This window comes from Rutilus rutilus (assembly GCF_951802725.1).
Source record: "Rutilus rutilus genome assembly, chromosome: 20".
NCBI classification, from domain to species: domain Eukaryota; kingdom Metazoa; phylum Chordata; class Actinopteri; order Cypriniformes; family Leuciscidae; genus Rutilus; species Rutilus rutilus.
The window spans coordinates 16,200,567-16,219,705 of record NC_140225.1 but is presented as its reverse complement, the minus strand read 5'-3'; the positions used below and the strand labels follow the sequence as shown (position 1 = coordinate 16,219,705).

Below are 19,139 nucleotides of genomic sequence, written 5' to 3'. Positions count from 1 at the left end.
TAAAAAATTTGGAAAAATCCAACCTTTAAGGACACCAATTTTCTTTGTGAATGAATAATGTATCGTAAATAAATAAATGTTCTTCCTTAAAATACATGGTGCATAAGTGAGTACACCCCTATGTTAAATTCCCATAGAGGCAGGCAGATTTTTATTTTTAAGTATTTTTTTTAAACAAAATTTAGGATACTATGCATCCTGATAAAGTTCCCTTGGCCTTTGGAATTAAAATAGCCCCACATCATCACATAGCCTTCACCATACCTAGAGATTGGCATGGGGTACTTTCCATAAGACCATCTCTCAATGCAAATCAAACTAGCTTTTAGGCTAACTGAAATAAAACCATGCCAATCTCTAGGTATGGTGAAGGCTATGTGATGATGTGGGGCTATTTTAATTCCAAAGGCTAAGGGAACTTTATCAGGATGCATAGTATCCTAAAAAAAAATACTTAAAAATAAAAATCTGCCTGCCTCTATGGGAATTTAACATAGGGGTGTACTCACTTATGCACCATGTATTTTAAGGAAGAACATTTATTTATTTACGATACATTATTCATTCACAAAGAAAATTGGTGTCCTTAAAGGTTGGATTTTTCCTAATTTTTTAAATTAAGGCATTAAGTTCAATTTCCAAAATATGATTTTTTATTCCTCTTTTTAGTCAACTTTAGCATGGGTGTATTCACTTATGCATTGCACTGTATATATATATATATACACACACATATACATATATATATATATATACATACATACATACATACATACATATATATATAATAAATATATATATATATATATATATATATATATATATATATATATATATATTATTCAGCAAGGATTCATTAAATTGATCAAAAGTGACAATGAAGACATTCATAATGACACAAAAGATTTCTATTCCAAATAAATGCTGTTTTTTTTTTACTTTCTATTAAATTATCTATAACAGTAGTGTATGATGTAATTGTGTCAAACAATTTCTTCACATTAAGGTTAGTAAACAGTATTAGCTATTCAATAAAACACCACTTTCATAAATAGTGCAAAGTCTATATAATTTAAACCATTTTCTAAATGGCACTATTAACCTAAAAGTAGACATTACCTCATTCTCCACAGGAAACAGGTTATGTTCTGAACAAGGCATCTTTACGGTCACATCATCCCAGAAATCATGGTATTTGCTTGGATATGGAACGGGGACGTGTCCTTCTTTAAGCAGGTCTGTCTATAAACCAGAGAAGAGAGAGACTAGGTATTTAGCAATACATTTCACCTTTTAATCACCTTCAGTCATTCTAGTATTTTAAAACAAAGTTGTTGTTTTTTTACTTTCATTGGTTGCTTCTAAAAATGTATCATAAAAAAAAAAAAAAGTCTGCTACAGACTCAAATATTTGCGATGTAAAATCTAAAGTAAAAACTAGTTTCTGTAAGGACAATTTAAGTACTATCCGTCCACTTCAAATCATTTCAATGAAACATCAAAACACTGAGTTCTATGTTGTGCGGGAAAAGCGTAGAGCTGCTTGGACATCCACAGCGGTATTATTCTCAAACTGACAGGAAGCCCTTAGGCACTGGCTGAGAACATCACAGTGTCGCTGTGAAGAGCAGCGTGGCTTACCCTGATGAGTATTTTGTGATAGTGTGTTGCCCTGAGGTGTGACAGGGTCTGTCCACACTGAGGCATTCTTCGAAGCTCCTCTACTGGGGTCCCGAGCCGCTCCGACTCTTTCTGCTCTGCTGACACTTGCTGACTAGACAACCAACATTTTTATAATTTATTGCATTATAATGGTTAATTATTCATAATTATTATAATATAATTGCATTATTATTGTCATCCTGTTTATTTCATATTGTCATATTGTTTCAGTGATATCAGTTATTGGATTTATATCAGCTGATATTGGATATTCAATTGTACAATGTCATTTTGCCAATTTTTGCATTTAGATTACCTGTAGTCACTTTAAAAACACTAATAATTTAAAAACATTATTAAATGTATGCTACCATTCAAAAGATTGGAGATCAGGTTTTTAAAACAAATGTACAATAATTACATTTTATTAGATATTATGAAGAGAGATCTTGAGCAGCAAATCAGGATATTAAAATGATTTTTTTTAAGGATTCATGTCAGTGACACTGAAGACTGGAGTAATGATGCTGAATATTCAGCTTTGCCATCACAGGATTATAAGTTGTACTTAAAAATGTATATTAATTTTGTATGTTTAATTTGACTTTCACATTCAGTGTGTATTATCTTTGTATTTTTCCTTTGCCTTTCTTTGTTCTTTTGGGTGATATTGGTATTATTTTTATTTATTTCATATTGACTAAATATGATAATATATAATATTTCATGGTGACTGGGTGTCACCTGTCAGTATAAAGGCGTGGTGTGTTTAACTTTTAATTGTCTGACGAAGAGCCTACGTGCTCGAAACCTTACCACCTGTGTGTCAGTCTATCATTCAATTTTTCCCATTTTTGGAGCCGTGGTGTGCCGACTTTTTTCCTTAAAAATTTACTAAAATATATAAATGCTATTTTTAAATATATTATATTTCACAGTATTACTGTTTTTACTGTATTTCAGTTTTTTTTTTTTTTTTTATGAAACCTTATAAGAGACTTCTTACCAAAAATCTTACCAACCCCAAACTTTTGAACAGTAGTGTAATCTTTAGTAAATCTCAAAATTAATATAGATTTGTCATACTGTTGTGATGTCTAAATTCATAAGTTAAAAAATATATATTTTTTTTTTGTGTGTTTTTTATGATCTATTTCAACAAAATGGTATCGGGCAATATACAAAAATAATTATCAGTAACAGCCAGACTTTTAATATTGGTGCATCCCTAGTAGCTATATTTAATTTCAAAACCATTTTCCAATTAAGGAAATACACAGCAATATTCCCAAAATCACAATACCTTTCTGAAGAAGACGTCGGTGCCTGGTTACTTTCAGGCTCAAGCTTATCAACATTTTCAGGAACAAAAGCACCAGCACCAGAGTTTTGTCCCTCTGTATCATCCGTTTCCATGGGTGTCACTTCAGATTCGTTTGTGACATTCTCTACAGCTTCTGGACTGGGGATTGGGGGTTTGGGCTCCTCTACTGGGCCAACTTCTGAATGGGACTCTTGCAAGTGAGAGCAGTCAGAAGCATTTTCCTCAGAATTGCTGGGCAGAGGCGCTTCGCATGCTGGACTCATATTCGCATCTACGCTAGGTGTGTCACTTGCATTTACGGAAAAGATCAGGTTTGTCTCTGAGCTCTCTGTAGACATGCAAGTCAGCTTGCCCAGGTTGGCATCTGGTGGGTTTGATTCAAATGCCTGTTCTCCATTGCTTGGCTTCGTCAGACCGCTTGCATCATTACTACTGCTGGCATCTCTACAAGCGATGACCTTTGAGTCCATGCCACAGTTTGGCAAAGAGGACTGTATCTGGTCCTCCGGATCATCATTCTGGTCCTTACATTTTCTTGATTCACACGGCTTATCAATTACACTCACAGCTGCTGGAACACTTTCCTCTATTTCACGCCCTAAGGCCTCGGTAAGATCATTTTCTGTACCCTCAGACTTTGTTACATCGCCCCCCTCACAGCTGTCAAAGGAAACAGATAAAAATGCTTTAGACAGTTTTTTTTTTTTTTTTTATCTATTAAAAACAGAAAAATAAAACCAACTTACCGGTTCAGTTCTGCATCCATATTCACTGTAAGCACACTTCCAGCCAGACTACTTGCTGTAAAAAGAAAAGTGAAACTTAGAACTTAAAATAAAAGTTATAGTTACAGTCAGACCTACTGAAGAAAAGCCAACTGATAAGCCAAAATAATGAAAGGATTGATGAAAAACAAGAAAGCTGACATTTCGAATGGCAGTTTACTGGAGTTACTGTAAAAAGTGAAGCAGGCTAAATTACAGTTTATGTATGTTTTTAGTATATGCTGTGGTCTCGAATTTTTAAAAAGACTCAATGGTATCTAACATTTTTATGTCATAGCAACCTTATATCCAGCCAAATATCGCCCACTCATAATTGTGAAAAATAATCGTGACAACGTGATTATATGATTTGTGTGTGTGTGTTATTATAAAGCAGCCCTAGTTGAAAAAGCCTGATATTAACAATTACATCGCTATTATATTTAACATTATATGCTTAGATAACATATACTGCATATCAGTTAACATATAACTGCTAGATTAGTGCAGATGACATACTGGGTTGCTTTATACAGTATGTATAAATAAGGTTCATAATCATCAGGTTTATTCTGTTGTTGTGAATGGCTAAGCTAGCTGAGTGATAACAAAAGGCAGGTCAGCGTTTGCATGGATTTATAGGTTAATATATCAGCCTGGAAAACAATATTACTATAGTGTGCATCTATTAGATCCATGGATATGTGTAATATCATCATAATAACACCAATAACTGTAATAAAAGCTAAAACACACACCCGTCTATCAGATATCTGAAGCCTTCAAATCAACAGCACACATTTTTAATAGATTATAAGTAGCCGCCACCATTATTGTTAGAAAAACAGCAATACTGCTACAGTACTTCATGCTAAAATGTGTCTATAAGACAGGCTGGTTTAACGTTACTGTCAGACTGTTCGCTTGGATCACGCATCAAACAATCATACTTGCACTCTTTTTCAGCTTTGTCTTCGTATCGCTGTTGCACACATATTCGAACTCTTTTCCACCAGACAGGACAATTGCACCTATGCAAAAGTTTGCTGCTTTTATCACACTATACAAGACAGAAAGACACACTGAAATATAGAATTAAACACGGACTGGTGAAGGAGGCATCAGTTCAGTTCCGGGTCGTAAAGTCGGCTGCTGATTGGGTAGATTCTTGTCACGTGATTGAAGGAAAGCGTTTTCTTTATTCAAAGTTCAAGAGGAGCCGGTTTCCTAATCTCTCACTGTATCTTTTTCATTGATGTAAGCTATATTTTTTATTTAAATGTCATATATAATTTATTATTTTATTTTTTAATAGCAAAATAAACTTGGTGGGTCAAAAATTATATAACAACTCTGAATGAAAGACAGTCCGTCACGGTTTCTTCGGGCCGTAGCGCGCCCCCTTCCGTTACAAGAAAAGTAGCTACTTTTCAAACAGAAAATAGAGCAGTTAGTTTATTCTCCTGAGGTTGACATGACATAATCAGTGTTTTCGAAGCACCACCTTAAGTAATTATTTGTGGGGGAAAAAAGAGATAGTTGTTTTTTTTTCATGCAAATTAATTATTACAAATGGTGTATTATCAATGCAATTACTAATTATATCATGTATCATATAATAATAATATCATGTTTGGTTTCTGAACACAACATAAAAGAATACAAGAAATAATTGTTTAATGAATAATGAACAACAAAGGAGCAGATACAGAATGGCAAGTTCTACAATGCACTGTATAAATCCCATAATTGCTCTAATAAACTTTTATGAATATAAAAAAAAGAACATAGTAGGGAAATCAAACAAATATAGTGCAACTTCCAGCAGCATTGTAATCTGCCAACCCAGTGTTGTCTACAAAAAAGATTTAAAAGTATAGCACTTGGAGTATGTTATAGCTTCAAGTATTTTTAGACATAAAAATAGATGAAAATACATAAAAATAACATTTCTACTGGTTCTCCATTGACCGTTTCCCACTGCAAGTTGCTGTGCCAATATCTAGAAATTTTCCATTCAAAACGGCTTCACGATTTTCATGGAAATGTAGTTCTGCAAGAAGAAAAGGGCAGATTTAGAAAATGCAAATCACTTAGTTACTTTGAGAAAAAGAAAATTTGCTCATTTACTAATGATAATATTTGATAAAGACTTACAGGGAAGGAATATAAGAGGATTCCAATAAACAGGATCACCAGTATTAGAATAATGAGTCCAATGAAGACCCATTTGAATCTGCGCCATATGATGAACTTCATGGTCTTGCATGGATTTGTGAACCAAAAGAAGGACGTATCTGGACGGCTGTTTACATATATTACAGAATAAAGTATTACTCACATCATCTAATTAAACATGATACTGAATGACCAAACACTGATATTCTCATACTTTGGAGGATCTAGTTTGGGGTTCATGTTGGGTTCATCTCTTCCTTTCCCAGCTGGCCTCTCGTCTGCCTCGTTCGCTTCCACCACTTCCAAAGTCATCTCCACTTTACCCTAATGCCACAAAGAGAACGGTCTTTACTGTTTGTACCGTGCATATACAGTATGCAACATGTCATATATATAATTTTTATCCATATGCTTGTAAGCTTCACTCACAGCCAGGATTTTTTTGCCATTTTCCTCCATGGCACAAGGCCACCAGCCTCTCACTGACTTCTGGGAGAAGAGTGATGTAGGTGTGAGGTTCTTGCCTGTTTGTGTTAGCATGCTTAGAGAGCACTTTTCAGGGATCTTAGCTGGAGGGATGAGGTGAAGCATATCCAGCTCCACCGTGCCTGTTTAAGAAAGCAGTGATATCAAAAATCCAGCAGATGATATACCAATTCCCAAAAACATCAAACTTACCATCAACATTTCTAAAGAAACCCAAAATAATGCATACACTCCAAAAAGAGAAAGAGAAAGATTAACCCACGTCTGGTGGGTACATATGTAGATTTAAACAAGAGCATTCACCTAAGTAATCATCCAGGGAGAATTTGTCATTGTCCCAGATTTGAATGATCAGTTTGGGTGGGATCCTGAACTCGGTTTTGTCAAGACTCCAGAAGTGTTCCTGGAAATAAAAAAAACAGGGTTTATTGTTACCATCAATGAATGAAACACTTTATATAAAATTTAGTTACACTTTTTCAAACCGCTAACCTTTGAAGACACAAGACACAACTGTTCTGCTGGCAAATAATCAAAGCCAAAGACAAATCTCCAGTTGAAATTTCCATCTCCATCTAGAGACCTGTAATGGACGTCAGTTTTCTGCTTGTCCTCCTCCATACCTGGCATCCACCTATTAAATACATATAATAATAAATATAAATAAATGAGCTATTTTCTATTTTATTATATTTTAAAAAAATTATGGTAAACCTGATTTTTTTAAAGGGATACTCCACTTTTTTTGGAAATAGGCTCATTTTACAACTCCCGATCTCCGGGTCTGGCGGTACCACTTTTAGCATAGCTTAGCATAGATCATTGAATCGGACAGGACCATTAGCATCTCTCTCAAAAAAATGACCAAAGAGTTCTTCTGTAGTTACATCGTGTACTAAGACCGACGGAAAATGTAAAGTTGCGATTTTCTAGGCTGATATGGCTAGGAACTATACTCTCATTCCTGCGTAATAATCAAGAAACTTTGCTGCCGTACCATGAGTGCAGCAGGCGTAATGATATGACGCAGCGCCTGCAAATAGGTCTAATAGGTTAGACAAACTTAGTCCCGGTCACATTGGAAGTTACCGAGCTGGGGACTATTTTCAGGCGCTGTGTCATATCATTACGCTTGCTGCACTCATGGTACGGCAGCAAAGTTTCTTGATTATTTCGCAGGAATGAGAGTATAGTTCCTAGCCATATCAGCCTAGAAAATCGCAACTTTACATTTTCCGTCGGTCTTAGTACACGATGTAACTACAGAAGAGTCAAGTTTTAAATAGGAAAAATATCTAAACTCTTTGGTCATTTTTTTTAGACAGATGCTAATGGTCCTGTCCGATTCAATGATCTATGCTAAGCTATGCTAAAAGTGGTACCGCCAGACCCGGACATCGGCTGAATTGATTCGAAAACGGTAAAACTCAACTGTTTAACTCTGGGGGAGTTGTAAAATGAGCCTATTTCCAAAAAAAGTGGAGTATCCCTTTAACAGCCATTATTCAGTGTCACATGATTGTTCGGAAATCATTCAAATATTTTGATTTGGACAACTGTGCTGCTCAATATTTTTTTGAAAACCGTGATACATTTTTGTAGGAATAGAAAGATCAAAGGAGCGAATATTTTGTAACATCATAAATGTCTTTACTTTTACGTTTGATCAATTGAATGAATCCTTGTTGAATAAAAGTCATTTCTTTTGAATGGCAGTGTATTAATTAATCACATTGATTACATACACAGTATAAATGACTTACTCCAAAATGATTATGCTAATATTATCATCAACCTATTACCCTTTCACATAGATGTCACTCATGTTTTCTCCTGTGATGCTGGTTTCATCCAGGATGACTTCAGTTGTATTCCAAATGATGGCTCGCAGTAAATACCTTTAGTGAAAGGGACACATTAGAACAGCAAAAACAAACACATAGTAATTTTACTAGATGTGAGGAAGATAAGATGGTACTTTTTAGGTTTGCGAGGAGTGATGACACAAACGGGTCCTGGAATACCAAGGTTTTTGGGGAATATTTCAACCCACATCTGGATTTTGCCCTGCAAAGACAAAATAAACAGGAGTGACACAGAGATGGCACATCTGGATAAAATCACTACAAAGTTGAGTATGTATTATAAAATCTGGGGATGTGGGGACTGACTTGAGAGAGAGTGGGCTGGTAGGAGCTGTACAGGGTCCTGGTCTCCACATGCTCTGGAACGAGGCCTTGCCTTCTCAACACATGCAAGCAGATTCGCTCCTTAGGTGGACCCAGGTGTTGGTGGATGATTTTATTGCCCTCTATAAGCAAAGTAATATACATTAATCTTGTCATCATAAAATGCTTATTTAGCAATGTGGTGCTGTAAGTTCCACACCAAAGTAGAAATGCAATATACATCTTGTACATTTGTGCTGAACCAGGTAAAACTGTAGTAACAACATGTATCTTTATTTACTACCATAACGGGTTTTTTAAGTTCATGTCTTGTTTAGTTTCATAGTTTATAGTCATGTTCTGTTTTGTTTCCATAGCCACTTTTCCACCATCGGGCCAAACCATTCTCTTTGTTTAACCGTTCCATTCCATAGCCGGTAAAGATATGATTTCATTTTCCACTAGGGCTGATAACGGAGAAGAACTGTTCAACCCGATGGTGGAAAAGCAGCTTTTGTCATGGTTTTCCCTGTTACTGGTTTGCCTGTGTTCTCATTCATTAATTTCATTGCACACCTATTTCTTGTTTCTTTGATTATCTTTCCCTGTTTACTTAAGCCCTCAGTTTCCTCAGTTCAGTGTTCCACATTAATGCTTGTGGTATGTGTGTAGCGTTCCTGCTCTATTCAATTCTGTTTCATTGTCATTCTGTATTAAAATGTAATTTATTCCGGTGATGCCAAAGCTGAATTTTCCGTAGCCATTAATCCAGTCTTCAGTGTCACATGATCCTAAATCATTCTAATATGCTGATTTGGTACACAAGAAACATTTCTGATTATTACAGTGTTGAAAACAGTTGTCCTAACATTATGTGGAAACCATGATACATATTTTTTTCAGGATTATTTGATGAACAGCATTCTTTTGAAATAGAAATCTTTTTTTAACATTATAAATGTCTTTACTGTCACTTTAGGTCGATTTAATGCATCCTTGCGAAATAAAAGTATTAATTACTTTTTAAAAAAATAAGCTTTTTTTTTTATTTTGAACAGTAGTTTATGTACATGTTGAGGTCCAGAAAAGGTCTAATGGTTTGAATGAGCATACCCAGTTCATCTAGCCTGTACTCTCGTCCTCCAAAAGACACGAAACTGCCATCATCCGCAATATGAGGAGCAGGAATTCCTCTCATCCTGGCCAGATTCTGTAGCATCTGAGATGGTTTGATCTGGTCCCTCCACTGGTTCACCCCAGATCTTTTACATATAGTATTTCAAATAGCACTGAGTACATGAATATGTCTAGTAATAGGTTATGGGACTTTAAAACTATTATGAAAAAAGTGGCCGCTAGTAAAATAACCACTTACACACAGTAAGATTTTGGGATTCCACAATGTGAGCCAAACCGAGAAAGAAGTCGATTCTCAAGGTCTATGACGGTTTCCCCAACCTTCTCATCAGAGCTGAGCAGATCATAATCATAGATGGAAATCTTCAAGTCCTTATCTTGTGGAATGTAGCAGTTTAGTTCAAATACTCTGTGAACATATATAAAAATTGTTTAAAAAAAAAAAAAAAAGGACAAATCAGAAATACACAATTACATGTGTGTAAATGCTTCACTATTTATATTCTCACCTTCCAAAATCTGGGTTTAGAGTATTTGGTTTGTAGTGATCTCTGTCATCAATCATTTTCTTTCCCAGAGAAATCTTTATGTAAGGATCACACTTCAGAAAGAAAGAATAATTATGAGACACACAAAAAAAATTCACCAGTCAAAAGATGTAAAATGTGATGCTTACTGAACCATCAAAATCTTTTACTTGTGAATTGGCTACATACTCACCATGCCATTGTTGTCTTTAGGCTGCAGGTCAATGCAGCGTATGATGTAGATTCTAACCAGGCACTCCTGAGGACAGCTCTCAGGCAGCTCCCTAAACTGCCGAGGTGGGTCTGAGACATTTGGGTCATCCGACAAGGGATACACTCGAAACGACCCCTGCGAATGCAGATCATCAAGTAAAATTATCTTGGTTAGTCCGATGTCTACCACTAGATGGCAGCCTAATATAATTCATACTCTTACAACTACTCTACTTTTTTGGTCAAGTTCTTTTACCCACTTTTCTCACTGTTTAGAGTGTCCAGAATCCCAGAATTTAAAATGTGTTCATTATTGCATGATACTTAACACCAGTAGGTGAACAGTTAAGTGATTATAAGCCTTACACAATGTCACAATAGTGTTTGAACAGGGCAGGTTTAAAATAGCCTTCAAAAGTCTCCCCTACTTGGACTGAACTAACAACCTTTGTTTAAGCAGCCAAGCTATTTAATGACGAGGAAACCGCCACCCTTTATGAAAAGCCGATCACTTCAAAAGTAAAAAAAGCTCTGTGAATCACTGACTGGCACAGACTTGCCTTGAACTCTCCCACTACAGAGGGGTCTTCCTCCTCATCCTCCATTTTCCCCCTCTGCAATTTAAATGTATTGCAGAAGTCTGTAAGCCCTCTGAATTCTGGGACTGCCTCAAGCTCAGTGTCATAGACCTGAAACAAACACATACTTTTAACGCTGTTCAGTCACAAAACAATAGTCATTCCTTATCTTTGAAACATTAGCAGGATGCAAACATCCAAACAGGATAGTAAGAGCGGGCAAGTTAACTCACAGTTAAAGTGTCATATCCCTTCTGGAGATAAGGGCCACACTTTTCATGCTCGTTAATGGAGGCATAGAATTTACTCCACCAGTCCACTGTGTCCTCTTCCTACAATTGTGGAATAAAAGGTGTGAGTTTGCCTGTTCAAGATGCTGTAACAATCTGTCTGCAGCTATTTTGCACCATAACAAAGTTTCCAGACTGTTATATAATGACAGAAGGCTATTTATTTGCCTTTCTGCAGGCAGTGGGAAAATCACGAATGGGTAGCAAAGGGAAAGGAGATGTAAACTAATTATTTATAAAGTTTACAAATAAATGAAATTATTCTGAGGACAAAATTCATATATGTTCACTGTACCTGTTTTGAAGGGCTGGGCTTTCTGTCTCCCATATCAATAATTACATCTCTGGGAGCTGCTGACATCATAGCCACTGAGACAGAAATTATACATGAAATAATTACAGTATAACTGAGACTGAAAACGGTCACACTTTAGATTAGGGTCCCATTCTCACTATTAACTATTAACTGAGTTTTGCCTCAAACTCCTTATTACTGCTTAAAAGTTAGTAAGGTAGTTGTTAAAGGTCCCGTTCTTCGTGATCCCATGTTTCAAACTTTAGTTAGTGTGTAATGTTGTTGTTAGAGTATAAATAATATCTGTAAAATTATAAAGCTCAAAGTTCAATGCCAAGCGAGATATTTTATTTAACAGAAGTCGCCTACATCGAATGGCCCGTTTGGACTAAGTTACATCCCTCTACTTCCTTCTTTAATGACGTCAGTAGAACAGTTTTTTGACTAACCTCCGCCCACAGGAATACACAAAAAAGGGGGCGTGGTCTTGTTGCGCTCCCACGGAGAAGAGGAAGAGTTGCGTTTGTAGAGTGTGTTTGTCGCCATGTCGTCGAGACGCTGTTATTTTCATCCCGGAGTCCAATCACCTTTGTTTGGCACTGAGTGCACGCATCTCCACGTTATGGTAAGAGGCGTGACCTTTCCGGGCAACGTGCGCTAAGCTGCTGTCGAATCACAACACAGGAACCGCTGGCACAATCAGAACTCGTTACGTGGGACTTCATAGAACAAGGAAGTCATCAGCCCGTTCTTAGGACGGTGAAAACAGCGGTATACAGATAAGTAAATTGTGTGAAAAATACTGTGTTTTTTTACACGCGAAACATGAACACATGTTATATTGCACACTGTAAACACAATCAAAGCTTCAAAAACACACGAAAAACGGGACCTTTAAGTTTAGGTATTGGGTAGGATTAGGGATGTAGAATGTGGTGATGCAGAATAAGGCATTAAAGGGGTGGTATAATGCCCTTTTCACAAGATGTACAATAAGTCTTTGATGTCCACAGAGTGTGTATGTGAAGTTTTAGCTCAAAATACCCCACAGATATTTTTAAATAGCATGTTAAAGTTGTCACTTTTCGAGGGAAAGCAAAAACGCACTGTTTTTGGGTCTGTCCCTTTAAATGCAAATGAGCTGCTGCTCCCAGCACAGGGGGCGGAGCTACAACAGCTTGTGTCCTTTTACCTCACACAGACATGCACTGAAAATTTCAAAAACTTTTAGCCTTTTATGTTCAAACAAAAGTCAGAAAGATGGAGAAACTCAAGAAGAAGTGACAACATGTAGACAACATTTCTGAATGGTTAGTTGGTGAATTTATGCAGCTTATGTGTAGTTATCTTATAGTCATTGATTAGCATATTCTGTCTTGATAATCTATAAATCGTGTTCCGGGGGCGGGGTTTATGTACATTTTAGGGTTCATGATGTCACTAACCCGGGAGGAATGTTGTGTGGTCCCTACCAGCCGTTTGTTGTAGTCCTTAAAAAGTCTCCCTTTGCCTTAAACTTTGAGCGTTGTAACTTTGCAGATGTTTTTTATGCTCAAACAGCAACATTACACACTAACTAAAGTTAGAAAAGTGAAATCATATTCAACCACCCCTTTAATATGTGCTTTATAAGTACTAATAAACAGCCAATATCCTAGTAATATGCATGCTAATAAGCAACTAGTTAATAGTGAAAATTGGACCCTAAACTAATGTGTTATCCTGAAAACCAACTGACATAAAGAACATTAACAAAACAAAAAATATATAGATTTATACACTACTCTTGATTAGATTGATAGATATTAGAAATGTTTTGTCATTGTGCAGAGTTATTTTATGTACATATATAAAAATGTGTTATATGATTTATGTTGATTTATATGAATATTTATATTAATTTATTATTTTAATTAATTAAAAAAATGATTCTAGTAAAATGTTACCCTTGGCAGACATAGCCACCTCGGTGGTGCCTGTGTTAGGATCACATCTGAACTCCTCTAGGGAGTTTATAGTACACTGTCCAACGACTGGTTTCCGACCAAAGGGCCTGTGGTCAATAACTTTGAGCACAATGGGTGGAGTGTACATCTCATCTTTAGGAAGAAGCTGAAGAGAGAGAGACATTGTTAGGATTCTGCTTGTTCAAAAACAACAAAGCTTCATTTGTTATGGTTCTGCTTGTTCAAAACCAACAAAGCTTCATTTACAAACACAACTACTTGGTAATGATTTTTATATTTTTATTTTCACTGTATGTATTAGGATCAAAAACATGATTAATTTGGAAGCAGTGCAGCACATGGTCTTTTAAAAACAAGATTGTAGAATTTTATAAAGAAAATGCTTGCTCAAGCAAAACTCACTGCAACTGTTCTGGATTTCTACAGTGTTCTGGGTAGTTGCTAGGGCCTTGCTAGGTGGTTGTTAAGGTGTTCTGGATAGTCGCTTACTGACCTATGTCAAAAGAGCCCACTCTAAAGTGTCTCTAAAGTCATATTCCCATGTTTTCATTTGTAAATATAATCTGAAATGTAGAGATCTGTACTCAACAAGCCTCATCATTTGTGTTTACTTTTATGTCCACAGCACAAAGAGCGTGGGATGAGTTACACATCAAAGTTCAACACTAGAGTTTGTTTCAATCTCTAACCATTAAAAAGAGCAATAGCGAAGCCTTAGTTTGTTCATGAGATGATGCTGGATCCTTTGATTTGTATACACAGACATTTCAACAGCGCAGTTTCATTTTTGTAGGTTAGCAAAAGCTATTTCTTATATTTTAGGAGGTACTGTACCACTTTGAGGAACAGGATAGATCCAGGGAAGTTGGGATTTTTCTTGATGCTCTTGATGATGGCAGTCTCAACAATCTGCCCTCCACATTCAACTATAAGGCTGGGGGAAGACACTGTAGCCAACTGATATGCCTTCATGTTTCTTAAACCCCAGGCCAGGATCTGTCAAAACACACAGGATGACACACTGGCAGCAATTTTGTTTGGTTTAAGCACATTATTCATAAGGATGACTGCATTACCTCAATTGCAGTGAGCTGCACCACAGGCCTGATGCCCTGAGGAACCATGTACAGATTCTCACTTCTTCGAGGTGGGACCAGGGGCAGGTTAACGTCATTTGCCTGAGGTCGACAATGAACAGCATAGCGGATAAGCAAATCATTATGGTGGTGTGGTTAAGATGACATCCCAACAAATATGATACAAACTGTATTTAACTGTATTTGAGGACAAATGACGGTGAGTAGACTGATTATTAAAAGCATGTATGTATATATATATTTATGTTCATAATTAAATATACTTTCTTGTGTTTAATAAATTAATAATGTATGGGTAGTAGAAGAAAAATAATAACAAAGGACAAATAAGAATTAAAACAACCTTATCTTTAAGCAAGAGCTCAGCTGCTACCAGTATTTCTCCTGCATTTCGTCCCTTCATGGTGACAGGGAACCAAAGGAGTTTAGGTATTAATGGGGTGGCTGGGTTTAGTTTCACTACTGGAGGACACGTGCACCTGCCCATAGCTTCATCCTTCCCCTGCAACACATCCATGGATCAAGATCAAATCATCATTGAAATCATTCAAGGGTCAGCAGTACTTTTTACAAATTCCATGCAGACCTGAGTTTGTATTAACAGAGAGTCATACCACTTGGTCACTATCATAAACTTCCAGAACGATACTGGGTTGGTTATGAACGATGGTCTGAGGGTCTCCATAGATTTCAATGTCATCAAAAATGAGGGTTTGGTCCCATATGGGGTTGAGGGTGGACTTAACGATCTCTGTGGTCTTGCTTACATGCAAGAAAGACACATGCACATAGGGATCTGTGAAAACACCATGCAAAGGATCAGTCAGCTATCATCTATTAAAAACACATGTGCATAACCTTAGTGAGGTGATGAATTGCATTCATATTAGATGGAAAAATCCCTCACCAGAAAAGCTGTCTTTGTCCATAGGAAGAAGGTTCCTGGCTTGATAGATGTAGACTCTGAGATGGTAGGTGAATGACTCTGTAGAGACACATGGAGATTTGGGTGAAAAATCTGTTTATTTGGGTGAAATTTTTTTTATGGGTTTATAATGTCACAATTGTGAAATAAAAAATAATAATAAATATAGCATAACAAAATCAGCACCGTTCAGGATTTCTATTGGCTCCCTATCTTTTCTTGTTGTAGTTTTGTTTTTTTTGCATATTGTCGGGAAGTAGAGGGGTGTGTTAGTCTCAGAGATATAATCAGTGTAAGGAATTTAGAAAGAGTCATTTAATCAGCAGGCACGTATAAACATTACTCACTGTCAAATCTGCAAAACACAGAGGGTGTGTTGGCACCAAAGATTTTAGCCGTGTCATTTTTGCTGCCTTTCTCGTCCTCATCTATTCCCTAATAGAAAAGAAAAATAAGTGAGTTTTTAAAAAGCTCAATATCCTATAAAATGAAGTTCTTAATGTAATAAGTCTTGTCATTTGTAATCTTTCTCAGACATCAAACTACAACCACAGGAACAGTCCAAAAACAAACAATAATCCTTGAAATACCGTTTAATCCTGTGTCAAGGACAAATAAATGTCATCCCGTAATCAAAATAAAACGCATTTCAAACATCTACTTTTGTTTTCCAGTCTGACAGTCATTCAAGACAAGAAACGGACTAACCAAAGCCCCTTCCAGGTTAAAGATAGCCGATGCGCCCACGCGCTCAGATGGTGCCATTTTCCTCCTCCAGCGTCTGCGGCGGAAAGTGTCTGAGGAACGCTCCTTCCTGTGGAACTTCCACCCAATCAGAGACGAGTATTCCCAGCCATCGCCCAAGTCTTTCTTCTGTTGTCAAAACAGTGATTATACGTATTACGGACAATATCTGACTAATATGATTATCACTAATCCTCAATCAGAAGTTAAATTCAGTTGCAGTACAAAACAACAGTGAAAGTTAACAGCGCCAATCTACAAATCAGAAAGTAACGTTAGTGAGGTTTTCTCACCTCTACAGTGGGAGTGTCTGATATCTTCCTGCGAGGTCGGACCAGTCTTTTCCTGCGATGGATGTGGTACATTTTCTCAGCAGCAACCCAAGACCTGGGCTTATCATCAGGAGGAATGGTGACACCATATTCCCATCCTGACAATGGAAAAACAGATGTTAAGTTCGGGAATCAGCTCCCACATCTAAGGGATACTTCATGACCTGATGCATACTCATGATAATGCCTGGCATTTAATATGTGACATATTAGCGCATATATTTGACTGATGTACTGTACATTACCGTTCAAAAGGGTAGGGTCAATTCGATTTTTTAATGCTTTTGTGAGAAGTATCTTCTTGCTTACTAAGGTTGCACTCATTTGGCCAAAAATACAGCAGAAACAGTAATTTTGTGAAATATTATTACAATTTAAAATAAATATTTTTTATTTTAATATATTTAAAAATGCACTTTTCAAAGCTGAATTTTCTGAATGTTCTTCAGTGTCACATGATCCTTTAGAAACCATTATAATATGCTGTTGATTGATGCTATCAATATTGAAAACAGTTGTGCTACTTTTATTTTTGTGGAAACCGTGATCGATTTTTTTAAGGATTCTTTCAATATAATTTTCACCAGAACAGCATTCGTTTGAAATAGAAATCTTTTATAACATCAAAGATGTCTTTACTGACACTTTTGGTCAATTGAATGCATCCTTGCTGAAAAAAACAAACAATATAAATTTCTTTAAAAAAAAAAAACTTACTGATCCCAAACTTTTGAAGGGTAGTATGCATTACACACAAACTGCATCTGTTCAGTCAAACCTTATCATTATGTGTATTGTGCAATGGTTTCAATCCCAGGAGTTATAATTATAACTGACCTTTCTCATCAACTGCCCTGTTGCTGTCGAAATTCCAGTCATCTACCCAAATCCATCCCGGGGGACACTCAATCTCTTCAGGGTTCTGGGCCTTCTCTCCATTCTGCACAGAACACATCCCATCATTCAATACTTAAGTGGTAGTTTACCCAAATATGATAATTTTATCCTCGTTAAAACACCCTCATGTTTCTCCAAACATGAATACATAACTTTCTTGACATTTTGAATCAATTCAAACACACAAAGACCATAAAAGTATAATAAAAATTGTCTTCTGAAGCAATGCAGCACAATAGCTTGGTGTGATGAACAAACTGAAATTTAAATATAATTCACAGAATAATCTTCCACTCAGTGAGCTGTTAACTCGAGAACTGCTGCAAACGGATCATTGAGTAAGTGAACTGAACTTGAAAACCGGATTATTCTAATTAGATCAACTGATTCATTGAAAAGATCTGACTAAAATGTAGCATTCATTCATGAATTATACATCACTGCTTATCTTATGAACTTACCAACTTAAGCAGATGCTCATCATAACAAAGCTATCATGAGGCATATGGTTGTATAGAAAAACGTTTTATGATACATTTATCTTGCTTTTTCAGACATTTTTGAGCTTGCAGTCCCAGTCATTCATTTATATTTAATTAAAAAGGGTGACCAAAAACAACCTTTTTGTGTTCCACAGAAGCAAGAAAATCATAAATTGGAAACATGAGAATGAGTCAGTATTGACAGAATTTTCATTTCTGGGTGAATTACTGATTTAAAACACTACACCATCCATAGTGTTAACACCTAGTGATCTAAAGGAGTGGAATTGTAGTTGTGAACTTTCTATGTGTCCACAGGAAGTCGGGAAAAGGCACGCTGCTTCAAATTTCCAAACTATATTCGAAATTCAAATTTACAAGTCAAATGTGAACATGCTGAATGTGACATTGAATGTTGCTTTATCTTCTTCACCGTGCAGTGCTTGTTCTCTCACCACATCAGTGAAAGGTTCAGCGGCAGGTTTCCATTCTCCACCAGGGAAGCGGGTTTCGTTTCGGTAGACCTCATCAGTGAATTCAGAGTGCCCTGCGTCAGCCTCTGTAAGCAGACTGAGTCAAGCCCATAACACACAGGGCGGGGCTTTAGCGACACGTTTATTTCAACATACACAAAACAGTCAAACAAACACTAAGTCAAGGCCATGACAGTATGGGTAGGGAGTGGGGTCAGTATAAGAGGCCCTGGGGAATGAAAAATGAGCTGACAATATAAATACAGAGCAGAGAGAGCATGTTTATGTTTCAGCAGGGCCAACTACGCCTCTATGCTACAACAGTTTCCTCTGATTGTGTGCTTTTCAGAACAGCTAACCCGCTTTACTAATAACACAAATTACCGTTCAAAAGCCTGGGGTCAGTATATTTTTTGTTTTTGTAAAAAAAAAAAAAAAGCTTTATTCAGCAATTATGCATTTACGGAAGCCAAACGCAACATAAAAAAAACCCGTAAAATAGATTTTTCTAAAATTACGAGAATAAAGTCGTAGCATTTCGAAAATAAAGTCGAAATATTTCGAGAATAAAGTCAAAATATTTCGAGAATAAAGTCAAAA

General features: G+C 36.5%; 2 protein-coding genes across 5 annotated transcripts in view; both read right to left on the bottom strand.

Moving 5' to 3' along the window:
- Nucleotides 1–4,884, bottom strand: part of parga (poly (ADP-ribose) glycohydrolase a) — a 31,056-nt gene extending 26,172 nt beyond the window's left edge. For both annotated transcript variants that reach the window (XM_084391970.1, XM_084391971.1), the window contains exons 1-5: nucleotides 4,701–4,884; nucleotides 3,733–3,787; nucleotides 2,966–3,646; nucleotides 1,642–1,774; nucleotides 1,120–1,242 (exon numbers count right to left, since the gene is read on the bottom strand). In XM_084391970.1, coding sequence (XP_084248096.1) covers nucleotides 1,120–1,242; nucleotides 1,642–1,774; nucleotides 2,966–3,646; nucleotides 3,733–3,752 — 957 coding nt within the window. In that variant the 5' untranslated portion in view covers nucleotides 3,753–3,787; nucleotides 4,701–4,884. The remainder of the gene's footprint in view (nucleotides 1–1,119; nucleotides 1,243–1,641; nucleotides 1,775–2,965; nucleotides 3,647–3,732; nucleotides 3,788–4,700) is intronic.
- A 526-nt stretch (nucleotides 4,885–5,410) lies between these two features.
- myofl (myoferlin like) overlaps nucleotides 5,411–19,139 on the bottom strand; it is a 35,145-nt gene continuing 21,416 nt past the window's right edge. For all 3 annotated transcript variants that reach the window (XM_084391797.1, XM_084391798.1, XM_084391799.1), the window contains 27 exons: nucleotides 18,522–18,636; nucleotides 17,525–17,627; nucleotides 16,649–16,785; nucleotides 16,320–16,484; nucleotides 15,959–16,046; nucleotides 15,594–15,671; nucleotides 15,301–15,482; nucleotides 15,030–15,188; nucleotides 14,666–14,767; nucleotides 14,424–14,585; nucleotides 13,569–13,734; nucleotides 11,623–11,696; nucleotides 11,271–11,369; nucleotides 11,020–11,148; nucleotides 10,440–10,595; nucleotides 10,229–10,320; nucleotides 9,958–10,128; nucleotides 9,696–9,844; nucleotides 8,586–8,725; nucleotides 8,393–8,481; nucleotides 8,217–8,312; nucleotides 6,907–7,048; nucleotides 6,718–6,817; nucleotides 6,358–6,536; nucleotides 6,143–6,252; nucleotides 5,908–6,055; nucleotides 5,411–5,803 (listed from right to left, as the gene is read on the bottom strand). In XM_084391797.1, coding sequence (XP_084247923.1) covers nucleotides 5,768–5,803; nucleotides 5,908–6,055; nucleotides 6,143–6,252; nucleotides 6,358–6,536; nucleotides 6,718–6,817; nucleotides 6,907–7,048; nucleotides 8,217–8,312; nucleotides 8,393–8,481; nucleotides 8,586–8,725; nucleotides 9,696–9,844; nucleotides 9,958–10,128; nucleotides 10,229–10,320; nucleotides 10,440–10,595; nucleotides 11,020–11,148; nucleotides 11,271–11,369; nucleotides 11,623–11,696; nucleotides 13,569–13,734; nucleotides 14,424–14,585; nucleotides 14,666–14,767; nucleotides 15,030–15,188; nucleotides 15,301–15,482; nucleotides 15,594–15,671; nucleotides 15,959–16,046; nucleotides 16,320–16,484; nucleotides 16,649–16,785; nucleotides 17,525–17,627; nucleotides 18,522–18,636 — 3,367 coding nt within the window. In that variant the 3' untranslated portion in view covers nucleotides 5,411–5,767. The remainder of the gene's footprint in view (nucleotides 5,804–5,907; nucleotides 6,056–6,142; nucleotides 6,253–6,357; nucleotides 6,537–6,717; nucleotides 6,818–6,906; nucleotides 7,049–8,216; nucleotides 8,313–8,392; nucleotides 8,482–8,585; nucleotides 8,726–9,695; nucleotides 9,845–9,957; nucleotides 10,129–10,228; nucleotides 10,321–10,439; nucleotides 10,596–11,019; nucleotides 11,149–11,270; nucleotides 11,370–11,622; nucleotides 11,697–13,568; nucleotides 13,735–14,423; nucleotides 14,586–14,665; nucleotides 14,768–15,029; nucleotides 15,189–15,300; nucleotides 15,483–15,593; nucleotides 15,672–15,958; nucleotides 16,047–16,319; nucleotides 16,485–16,648; nucleotides 16,786–17,524; nucleotides 17,628–18,521; nucleotides 18,637–19,139) is intronic.